General features: G+C 40.0%; 2 protein-coding genes across 4 annotated transcripts in view; both read left to right on the top strand.

Annotated features, from left to right (window-relative positions):
- glb1l (galactosidase, beta 1-like) overlaps positions 1–3,402 on the top strand; it is a 12,567-nt gene extending 9,165 nt beyond the window's left edge. For all 3 annotated transcript variants that reach the window (XM_047815221.1, XM_047815219.1, XM_047815220.1), the window contains 2 exons: positions 743–958; positions 2,899–3,402. In XM_047815221.1, the coding sequence (XP_047671177.1) occupies positions 743–958; positions 2,899–3,096 (414 nt within the window). In that variant the 3' untranslated portion in view covers positions 3,097–3,402. The remainder of the gene's footprint in view (positions 1–742; positions 959–2,898) is intronic.
- A 1,379-nt stretch (positions 3,403–4,781) lies between these two features.
- On the top strand, positions 4,782–10,727 carry LOC113636611 (hatching enzyme 1.2-like). Its single transcript, XM_047815201.1, has 6 exons — positions 4,782–6,689; positions 6,946–7,095; positions 7,203–7,320; positions 7,507–7,685; positions 9,310–9,391; positions 10,486–10,727. Exons 1-6 carry the CDS (start codon positions 6,623–6,625, stop codon positions 10,613–10,615), a joined length of 726 nt encoding a protein of 241 aa, XP_047671157.1. The 5' UTR covers positions 4,782–6,622; the 3' UTR covers positions 10,616–10,727.
- The last annotated feature ends 776 nt before the right edge of the window (positions 10,728–11,503 follow it).

The following is an 11,503-nucleotide window of genomic DNA, read 5'->3' as shown; positions in this document are numbered from 1 at the left end:
GTGTATGGTGTGGTAATGTGTGTGTGTGTTAGTGTGTATGGTGTGGTAATGTGTGTGTGTTAGTGTGTACGGTGTGTTAGTGTGTATGGTGTGGTAATGTGTGTGTGTTAGTGTGTATGGTGTGGTAATGTGTGTGTGTTAGTGTGTATGGTGTGGTAATGTGTGTGTGTTAGTGTGTATGGTGTGGTAATGTGTGTGTGTTAGTGTGTACGGTGTGGTAATGTGTGTGTGTGTTAGTGTGTACGGTGTGGTAATGTGTGTGTGTGTTAGTGTGTACGGTGTGGTAATGTGTGTGTGTGTTAGTGTGTATGGTGTGGTAATGTGTGTGTTAGTGTGTATGGTGTGGTAATGTGTGTGTTAGTGTGTATGGTATGGTAATGTGTGTGTGTTAGTGTGTATGGTGTGGTAATGTGTGTGTGTGTTAGTGTGTACAGTGTGGTAATGAGTGTGTGTTAGTGTGTACGGTGTGGTAATGTGTGTGTGTTAGTGTGTATGGTGTGGTAATGTGTGTGTGTTAGTGTGTACGGTGTGGTAATGTGTGTGTGTTAGTGTGTACGGTGTGTTAGTGTGTATGGTGTGGTAATGTGTGTGTGTTAGTGTGTATGGTGTGGTAATGTGTGTGTGTTAGTGTGTACGGTGTGTTAGTGTTTATGGTGTGGTAATGTGTGTGTGTTAGTGTGTACGGTGTGGTAATGTGTGTGTGTGTGTGTTAGTTACCTTCTGTCTGTGTGTACACAAACAGGGCATCTTGGGAAATCTGATCCTGGGTAATGACGTGCTTTCTGATTGGCTGATTTTCCCTCTGGATATTGATGGTGTCATTGCAAATGGCTGGCTGCAGTCAGGATGGGAGGCAGATGGGAATGAAGGAGACGTTGGACCATGTTTCTATTCTGGCACTTTAAAACCCAACGGAATCTCCAGAGACACCTTCATCAAACTTACTGGCTGGACCAAGGTGCAGTAAATCCTCTCATGTTCAGCAGCAGCAGCAGCTCAGGATTATCACTTTACACATTATAAATAACGCTAGCTCTCAGTGTTGGGTCTCAGTGTTGGGTCTCAGTGTTGGCTCTCAGTGTTGGCTCTCAGTGTTGGCTCTCAGTGTTGGGTCTCAGTGTTGGGTCTCAGTGTTGGGTCTCAGTGTTGGCTCTCAGTGTTGGGTCTCAGTGTTGGGTCTCAGTGTTGGGTCTGTTAAGGACAAGGTTTGGAGTGTAAATGGTGCAGTGTTTAAATGGGACTGTTAACATACTAACCCTGTTCCTGTTGGGTTCCTCTTACTGCCCCACTGTATATGCTCTCTCTCTTCTTCTTCTCTTCTTCTTCTCTTCTCACAAATATATGTGAAAAATAATGTATATACATAAATGTGTATGTTTTTTAATGATTATCCTTAAAGTGTGCATGTGCAGTATGGTGTGTGTATAGAGTATAAAGTGGCTGTACAAGTCCAGAGTTAAAGTGTCAGTGTAAAAGAAGGTGCACATAAAATCAGTGTAGATGGAGGAAGAGGTCCAGAACTAGATCCTGGTCATTTCCTGGTTTAAACTCCGAATGGCCTGAATGATCCTTTACAATCTTCCTGGCCCTGGTCCTGCACCACGTGCTGTAGATGTCCTGCAGGTCAGGGGGCTCGGTGTGGATGCTACATTCAGCTGACCGCACCACCCTCTGGAGGGCTCGCCTGTCCTGCATGGAGCTGTTCCCCAACCAGGAAGTGATGCTACTTGTCAGGACGCTCTCGGTGGTGCAGGTGTAGAAAGTCTTTAGCACCTGAGAGGGTAGTTTGTAGTCCCTTAAGCGTCTCAGGTGGTACAGACGCTGCCGGGCCTTCACCAGGGTGTTGAAGTTGGAAGTGGCCACACAGTCATAAGTGTACAGTGAGTACAGCAGGGGGCTCAGAACACAACCCTGGGGAGCTCCAGTGCTGAGGGTGAGGGTGGATGAGGTGTGTTTGTCCACCCGCACGGCTTGTGGTTGGTCTGTCAGGAAGTTGGAGGTCCACTGACACAGCGGCAGGCGGAGTCCCAGGACCTCCAACTTAGAGGGGAGCGTAGAGGGAATTATGGTGTTAAACGCTGAACTGTGGTCCACAAACAGCATTATTGCATAATTCCCTTTTCTGCAGTCCAGGTGGCTCATCGGGGGTGGAGAAGGTGAGCGATGGAGTCCTCAGTAGAGCGGTTCTGGTGGTACACGAACTGTAGTGGATCCAGTGTGTCTGGTAGTGAAGCAGTGATGGAGTCTCTGACCAGTCTCTCGAAGCACCTCTCGAGCTACAGGGCGGTAATCGTTGAGGCAGGTGGGCTGGGGTTTCTTCAGGACAGGAACAATGGTGGACTGTTTGAAGCATGAGGGGACAACAGACAGTTCCAGTGAGAGGTTGAATATCTCAGTGAACACTGGTGCAAGCCGGTCAGCGCAGGCTTTCAGAACCCGACCTGTGATGCCGTCTGGTCCTGCTGCCCTGAACGCCCTCCTCACGTCATGCTCCGAGATGGTGAACGTGTTTACGTCTCCAGCTCTCTCAGCGTGCGTGCTGTTTGTGCCGTTAGCTGCAGCCTCAATGTGAGCGTAAACAATGCAATCGTCAGCCAGAGAAGCGTCCGCATTCCCCATTCCAGAAGCTGGTGTTCTACAGTCCGTAATGTTCCTTAGTCCCTGCCACAGGCCCCTAGAGCCACCATGTTTGATCTGTGACTCTAGTTTCCTCCCGTAGCGCCGCTTTGCTTCCTTCACCGCACTGCACACATTGTAAGACGCAGCCTTGTACTCCAATGCATGTAGCTAGTAACGTGTGTTTTTTATGTTCGATTCAGTATATAATGTCATCACAAGTCTACAGCCAACAAATCAACAATCTATTCTAATTTATTTATGTGTTTGTGTCTGTTTCAGGGTCAGGTGTTCATTAATGGTGTTAATGTGGGTCGGTTCTGGCCAGAACGTGGTCCTCAGCACACACTGTATGTTCCTGCATCATTAATCAGTGCCACAGTAACCAACAACATCACTGTGCTAGAGCTGGAGAGAGCAGCCAATCACAGACGAGTGGTGTTTACGGACCGCCCACAACTTGACAATGTGGCTGTGTAAAGCAACCACACAAACACACAACCACACACACACACACACACACACACACACACACACAAAACCACACACAAACACACACACAAAACCACACACAAACACACACACACACACACACTTACCTACACGATATATTAATATCCTTACACCATTTTTGAAAGAGCTACAAAATTAGAAAAGTGACCCTCTGCTCTTTTTGGTGTGTGTGTGTGTGGGGGGGGGGGGGGATGACATAATTATAATGTGTGTGTATATGTATATTGAACCCAATTCCCCCCTGGGGTTAAATAAAGTATTCTGATACTGATATATTGTGTGTGTAGAGTTATACTTCTGAATTAACACCTGTTTGTGGCATTATACACCAAAGGGGATCATGGGTAATGTGGCATGATACACCAAAGGGGATCATGGGTAATGTGGCATGATACACCAAAGGGGATCATGGGTAATGTGGCATGAAGAAACGTGCTAGTGCACAGTGGCTGCCTGTGTGTTGTGTGTCTCATCGGTGTTGTGTGTCTCATCGGTGCTGCGTGTCTCATCGGTGCTGCGTGTCTCATCGGTGTTGCGTGTCTCATCGGTGCTGCGTGTCTCATCGGTGCTGCGTGTCTCATCGGTGTTGTGTGTCTCATCGGTGCTGCGTGTCTCATCGGTGCTGCGTGTCTCATCGGTGTTGCGTGTCTCATCGGTGCTGCGTGTCTCATCGGTGCTGCGTGTCTCATCGGCGTTGCGTGTCTCATCGGTGTTGCGTGTCTCATCGGTGCTGCGTGTCTCATCGGCGTTGCGTGTCTCATCGGTGCTGCGTGTCTCATCGGTGTTGTGTGTCTCATTGCTGGTGTGACTTGATCTTAGTGCAGCTTCTGATATTGACCATGTTATTGTACTTGATAGACTAGAACATGTTGTGGTTAAAGTGACAGCTCTCTCCTGGATCAGGTCTTATTTGACAGATTGTTATCAGTTTGTAGATCTAAATGGTGACTACTTTAAACAAACTAAGGTAATGTTCGGTGTTCCGCAAGGTTCTGTTTTAGGCCCATTGCTTTTATCCCTATATGTGTTATCCCTTGGTGCAATTATTCGTAAACATGGTATTGGCTTCCAGTGTTACACTGATGACACACAGCTACATGTTTCAGCTCAGTCAGATGTGAGACACCAGATTAATAAGACTGAAGATTGTGTTGTAGGGATTTGTTTAGTTTAGCTTTTTATGAATTTTTATTTCATCAATCCTGATGTTCTACCCCAGGTTGGAGTCTCGTCTCCTGGTGGTCACCTTGCCAGGGATCTGCATGTTCAGCCAGTGGCTAATGGAATTGCTGTTGATGGAGCCGGCTGGAGACTGTCATGCCTTCTTTTAATCCAATGTTGTGTCAGTCAGCTGTAAGGTCTGGTCCAGAGATCATCTGAAGTCTTTGACAGAAAGGAATTAGTGTTAGGTTTGTGATGACCCATTAATTCCTCAGGAGCTCTCAGATGCACTATAATAAATTATAACTGCATTATAAACTGTTGTAGAAAGAACATTATTTACATTTACATTATTTACACTGACATAATCTCCTGTCCAGTGTCACCCAATGAGGATTCAAGGTTTCTTCCTCATATCATCTCAGGGAGTTCTTTCCTTTCCCGTCTCCTTTGGCTTGCTCATTAGGGATAGGGATAGATTTTATTCTAGTTTACTATTATTAATATTTTTAAATTAATTTTAATCTTAAAATCGTATGTATTCATTTATTTATTTTTTCTTATTATTACTATTATATATTAATGTATTTATTTTTCCTCTCTTCTCTCTCTTCAATGGGAATTGTTTAAAGTGCAATAGAAATAAATTTAATTTGAATGTGAAGGGTTTCTAAATGTATTTATTTATTTGTTTGTTTATTTATTTATTTTACTTTTTATCTTAGACAAGCTTGTGATCTGAATTTGCTGCTTTCTGAAGTCTGGTATGTTAAAAAGTTTAAAACAGCTTGTGACAGAAGGTATTATTGTTAAATCTCAGTGTCAGCAGATTCACTGTTTGTTTCTCAGTCCTGAGTCTTTAATAAACACCTCTGTGAAAAAAAACACTCACTGCACAGCGATAGGTGAATAAACTGTTTCACTAAACACTATAAATGAACTCCAGCAAGCTTCTCATCACACACAGCGATACGATCACATTCCTGTAGAACATATAATCATGATATTGTGCTGATAGAAATATATAAAGTGAGAGATTTTATAAAGGTTTAAGGATCACACTTTACTATCCTGATTAACACACAGTGTAGGAGATGTAGATGTACAGATACGCTCAAAACACTTCAGAAACACTTACAGTCCAAATTTACTCAGTTTATAATCGATCCCTTTCTCCTCCCAATGCATCACAATGTCTGGGTTATCTTTTATTATTAATTCCTACAGTCAAATGCAGAACTTGTACTTTTTTCAGCTTCTCTATATAAGTAATTCATTTACATGCATGTGTAAATATTCTACCCTCTTCCTGATCATCCACAGTGAAAGAATCACATCTACAAGTAAAAGCTAGCTTATAAATGTTACCTGTTCTCAGCATAAATACATTTGTTCCTCGAAGAACCCAGCGATTGTTAGAGAACCTATACAGTATGAACACACAGCTTAATGAAGACAAAGGAATAATCAAAACAAGACAAAGTTGTATCAGTCAAGTAATTGGGCTGTTGAATGATGTTGATTGAGTTTGTTACAACAGAAGCGATAATCTTTGAGAACAAGTGCATTAATATAAACCTGAGCTCTTGTTACAGAACATTAATCAGCATCTTTAAGCAGTAAGCAGAATTCTACAGCCGCATGGAATATTACACTTTAACACGTAACTCTTAAGTGCAAGATTGTTATTTTCTCCAGATATTTATGGAGTGCTTGGTGTTAGGTGTATGTTTACGGAAAGTTCTGGAAATACAGACACACTAATGGCAGGTTATTAGTGACATCATGACCTTAATAATCAGGTCGCAGTAAAAACCTATTAAAGCAGAGCTTAGTGAAGCTGCACATTTGGATCTGTAGTCAGCATGAGACAAACTGAGCTCCTCGTCCTCCTTTTCCACTGCTTTACTCTGCTGTTCCAGGTACAGGATTTATTTATACATTAGTTACTATCTTATTGTTTGTACGCTTTGTTATTCACTGGAGTGAGCGATGGTTTGTACGTTACAGCATTCCATCGGATCTGAGTTCAGAAATGTGAGATACAGAAGTAGTTACGCAGGTAAACACAGTTTTACCACATTATTAACCATCAGGTCTGTAATGATAATTTTACTGCAATTTACAATAAGCATCAAACCCAGGTTGAAGGTTTCTGTGTTTCAGCATCACATTTTTTAAAATACTGACATTTAGTTTATTTTTATTTGTATAGTGCAAGTAAAAATAGACTAGATGTAGGTTTGGATTTAATGCTGAACAGATTTATGAAGTGAAGTTAAATATAAAAAGTCACTGTATTTTGTCATGTTCTGGTTTATTAGAATCTATTATGAGTTACTTACAAGAGAACGAAAGAACTGCGGTGGACACAATTATGGACATCAATGACTATGAAGGTACATTAATTATTTGTTTAATAATGTTTATAAGATAATAATAATAATAATAATAATAATAATAATAATAATAATAATAATAATAATAATTCCACATTAATGTATCTGTATATCATTAAGTGGTCCTACAGCGATTATAGTGAGATTTTATTGTAGTTTATGGTTAGATTTATAAAAGCTTTTCTGTCATGATTGGTGCGTCTCCATTAAATATATCAGGGAAATAAGAGTGTGTTGTTTTTTCCTTTTAATGTAGCAGTGGATGTGAAAGATGGAGTGAAACTCAGAGAGGGAGATATTGCCGTCTCCAGCAGAACTGAGAAAAGTTGTTTCGCCCAAAGCTGTTTATGGTCCAAATCTGTAGATGGGCATGTTTACATCGCATACACACTCTCACCTGAGTACAGTAAGATATATTTACATCTTTCTCACATAAACACACACACACACACACACACACACACACACACACACACACACACTACAACTCTCTCCTACATTCCCATCCTTCAGCTGAAGTGGATCGCCGAACTATAAAACAAGGGATGAATCTGATTGAGAGAAACACGTGTGTGCGCTTTGTACCCAGAACACACCAGAGAGACTTCCTGGACATTCAGCCTAAAACTGGGTATGAAAATGTATTGTTTTTTAAATGCATGCATTGTTATTATACAATGCAAAATTAACAAACATGAGGAAATAAAATCTGCATAGAAGTCAAATAAACTGAAAGTAATTGTTAATACATTTTGAATAAACTGTATATGAACCCACAAGTGAAGAGTGAAGAAGTTGGATTGTGTGTTTATTTTAGGTGTTGGTCATATTTGGGCTCCAGCGGCGGCAGACAGACTCTTTCCTTACAAAGTCCAGAGTGTGTGAGCTCTGGAGTTGTTTCTCATCAGCTCATGCATGTGCTTGGATTTGTACATGAACAGTCACGTGCTGATCGTGATAAATACATCACCATCAAGTGGTCAAAAATTCAGAAAGGTACACACACACACACACACACACACACACACACACACACACACACACACACACACACACAGGTGAAGTGGTAACTCTTCATTGATGTGATTGTTTTCTCTGATGGCCCAGGACTATGATTACTATGAAAGCTTTGTGTCCAAACAAATAAACACATTTCATCATGACTTCAGACTGTCAGAATGTGGCACAGGATTTAAAACTGCTCCTCTCTCAAACTGTATCTCACAAGAAAATGTGCTTAGCTTCAAGATTAGAATTGAGGAAAACTGAGTTGGACAATTTCCTTTCTGAATATGGCCCATAAACAGTTTATAGCTGAGATTTCCTTTCAGATTATCGTACACTGGTATGATGAAGCTTTCTGTATTTACTGATTATCAGACCAACAATTTGTGTAAAAAAAAGGCTTTAACTTAATTGAGTAATCAGATCAGAATCTCAGAAATACACAAGGGGAATGTTCTAACGCTGCGTTAAAAACCTTACACTGATATTACAAAAATATCTAATCCGCAATTCAAATTTATGATTTATTTTCTGACACTAAAGATAAATAAAAAGATTGGGCAGGAACGATGGAGAACAGCGCTGTGGGTTTCTCCAGTCATCAGTAGATACCTCGACTTAAAGTACTCAGTACATTTATACAGCATCTGCAAGTACTACAGCTTGTGTACAACACAGTGGATATACCAGTGAAAGCATGTTTACCTAATTCATACATAATTAATTTATAGATGGCCTTTACAGACAGATCATTATAAATATGTAAATAAAGCAACTTCATGGTTAAATGGGTTTTCTGACAATATATCGTGGTAGGGGATTTAAATGTGTCACATGCTTATGGTATAACATTCCCCACCTGCCCCTAACTTCTCTTCTATAGGTAAATAATGTAAACCTGTATGTTTTATCCAGAAAGCAAGACCACACATTTTTAGCAAACATATGTAAAAAATGTAAAAGAAAAAAATGCTTTGAACTTGAAGTTGAACTTTTCCACAAACTAGTGAAGTGTTAAGCGCACAGCGCCGTATTGTTAAACACACACATGAAGTGATGTCATCTGACACCCCACTGCATATACACAGGTATTCAGCTTCCGTAGTTATTAGCTCACATCATTAGTCAACACTGTTCACTTCATTTAGGACGTTACACAATTCATCACTGTTAGAATCTGTTAATCTTTCATCTCATTATAGAAAAGAGAAGCTGGAGGTTCACATCATCAACCTGATATTTAATCAAACCCAAATTGGACCCGGTTTTTATCTTTTAGTGTTCACCACTAAAACCAATAGCTGTAAGAGATGAAGTAAGAAGCGTTTTGTCAAGTTATGGAAGAAAATGACGCAGATCTAAATGATGCACAGAAGCATGTTGTGACCTAACCCTTAGTCTCATTTTGAACCAAAGCATGTTTTTCTCACATTTTATAAAATTTAATAATCAAAATAAAAATGTGGTAAAATTGTCTATATTCCATGCACACATTGCTATTTAAGGTTAAATAAATAAATAAATAAATAAATAAATAAATAAAGTGATCCTTACAGTTAAGAAGATTTCTGCGGTGATATATTCTAGGCTCAAGTGATATGTTTGTGTTTTGCAGATCATGTAAGGAACTTTGAGAAGTTTAAGATGAACAACATAGACATGCCTTATGACTATGGCTCCATCATGCACTTTGGAAAGTATGTCATTTAAATAGTGTCTTTCAGTCATGTGTACAACTTACTGCACTTGTACAGAATTAAATTTGTTGGCCGCACATCATTTTCAACATAATAGCGATAATTAAAGAACGCAATATGACAAAATGATGTTGAAAACAGTGCCTCGAAATTGTACACGTGTGTAGAATTACACTAATCACACTGTGCTTTTACTGCAGTTCAGCCTACTGTAGGTTTGACACAAGTTTAATAACACCCACAAACTGACATTAACTTTCATTACCATGCAGTAGTTGTGTTACTTTGTCATTACACATGTCCAAGTACAAGGTAACGAAATGCAGTTTGGCATCTAACCAGAAGTGCAATAAGCTCCAAGTGCAAGATGTACAATATTTACACCATGAGTACAGTATTTATAATATGAATCCACAAATATAAATGTGATATTGGCATAATGCACAGAGGTGGGTTGTCACCGGGACGCAGTTCAGTAAGGTGACAGCTTTAGGGAAAAAGCTGTTCCTCAGTCTACTGTTATGGAGGCTAATGAAGTGACTACCAGATGGAAGGAAGACAAACAGTCTATGGTCAGGGTGAGAGGAGTCTTTTAGAATGCTGTGAGGCAGACAGCGTTTCCTTTGGACATTCTCAATGGATGGAAGTAGTGTTCCTGTGATGCGCTGAGCAGTTTTCACCACCCGTTGCAGTGCCTTGCGACTGCATACTTCCTGTACCAGACTGTGAAGGCTCCCAATCACACAGCAATAAAATTGCACCAGGATGGCTGAAGACAGGTGATGTTTAGTGTCCTCATCAAGATAAGGTGTTGGTGACCTTTCTTGACCAGGCTGGAGGTGTTGGTGGTCCATGAGATATGTGGATCCCAGGAACTTGAAGCTGGAGACATGTTAAACTTGCAGCTCGGTGATGTGGATGGGAAGTACGTGCACGTGACCTGAATGGGGATGTGGTGTACGTGCACGTGACCTGAATGGGGATGTGGTGTACGTGCACGTGACCTGAAGGCCATGAGGAGCTTCTTTGTTTTGCAAAGATATAATACACAGATGATTGTAATATACATCTGAATTTTTTTTCTGTCTTTTCAGATACGCCTACTCTGAAAACGGTGATCCTACCATTGTTCCAAAACGAAGCTGGAACATTAAACTGGGACAGCGATTTGGTCCAAGTAAAATTGATGTTATGAAAATCAATAAACTCTATGAATGTGCTTAGTATTGTAATTAAATCTATATGATAAACAATGTAAACATTTACAGCATTTGGCAGACGCTCTTATAAATAAAGCGCATCAAAAACACATCTTTTAAATTCTTTATTATATATTAACATAGTTCACTGATGAAGCATGTATTAACTTTGGAATAATTACAAATAAATATACATTCTTTATTATAAATTAATAAATTGTTTTTATTCTGTTCTATAAGGTTATAGTTTAGTTTGTAAAAAGCAGAAATAGTAAGATTTACTCTAAAACATCACAATATAAATATCACTCTAGTAGTTTATCTGTCAGTGAACTAAAGCCTCAGCAGTTGTGTTCAGTTGTGTTTAAACTCTTCAAGGATGTTGCTCTCCTGTAAGAAGGAGCTCAGTTGAACAGACACAACCTTTTCTAGTATTTTAGACATAAACAGAAGGTGTGAGATAGGTCTGTAATTTGATAGTTCATTAGGGTCTAAGTTAGGTTTTTTGATGAGTGGCCTAATAACTGCCAACATAAAAGACTTCGGGATGTAACCTAAAGATAACGAGGAGTTAATGATATTAAGAAGAGGCTCACCAGCTTTATGTAACACTTCTTTCAGTAGTTTAGTGTGAATGGGGTCTAGTGAACATGTTGTTGATTTAGCTGTAGTAACAAGTTTATCTAACTCTTCCTGTCCTGTACTTGTAAAGCTGTGTAGTTGTGTGTGTAGAGCCTTAAGTGAGACTGGGTCACTAGTTTTTCACTAGTTCATACGTTGAGCGTCACCTATTTTATTCATTACATCAGCAATCATGTTATCAGTAGCACAATACATCAAAGTTAACCTTCCCCCATTTACAATAGACCTGATAAAGTGATACTTTATGTCTATGTGTTTACATCTCTGTCTG

Source organism: Tachysurus fulvidraco, chromosome 6 (assembly GCF_022655615.1).
Source record: "Tachysurus fulvidraco isolate hzauxx_2018 chromosome 6, HZAU_PFXX_2.0, whole genome shotgun sequence".
Classification (NCBI taxonomy): Eukaryota; Metazoa; Chordata; class Actinopteri; order Siluriformes; family Bagridae; genus Tachysurus; species Tachysurus fulvidraco.
This window is presented reverse-complemented; position numbering and strand designations above follow the sequence as displayed.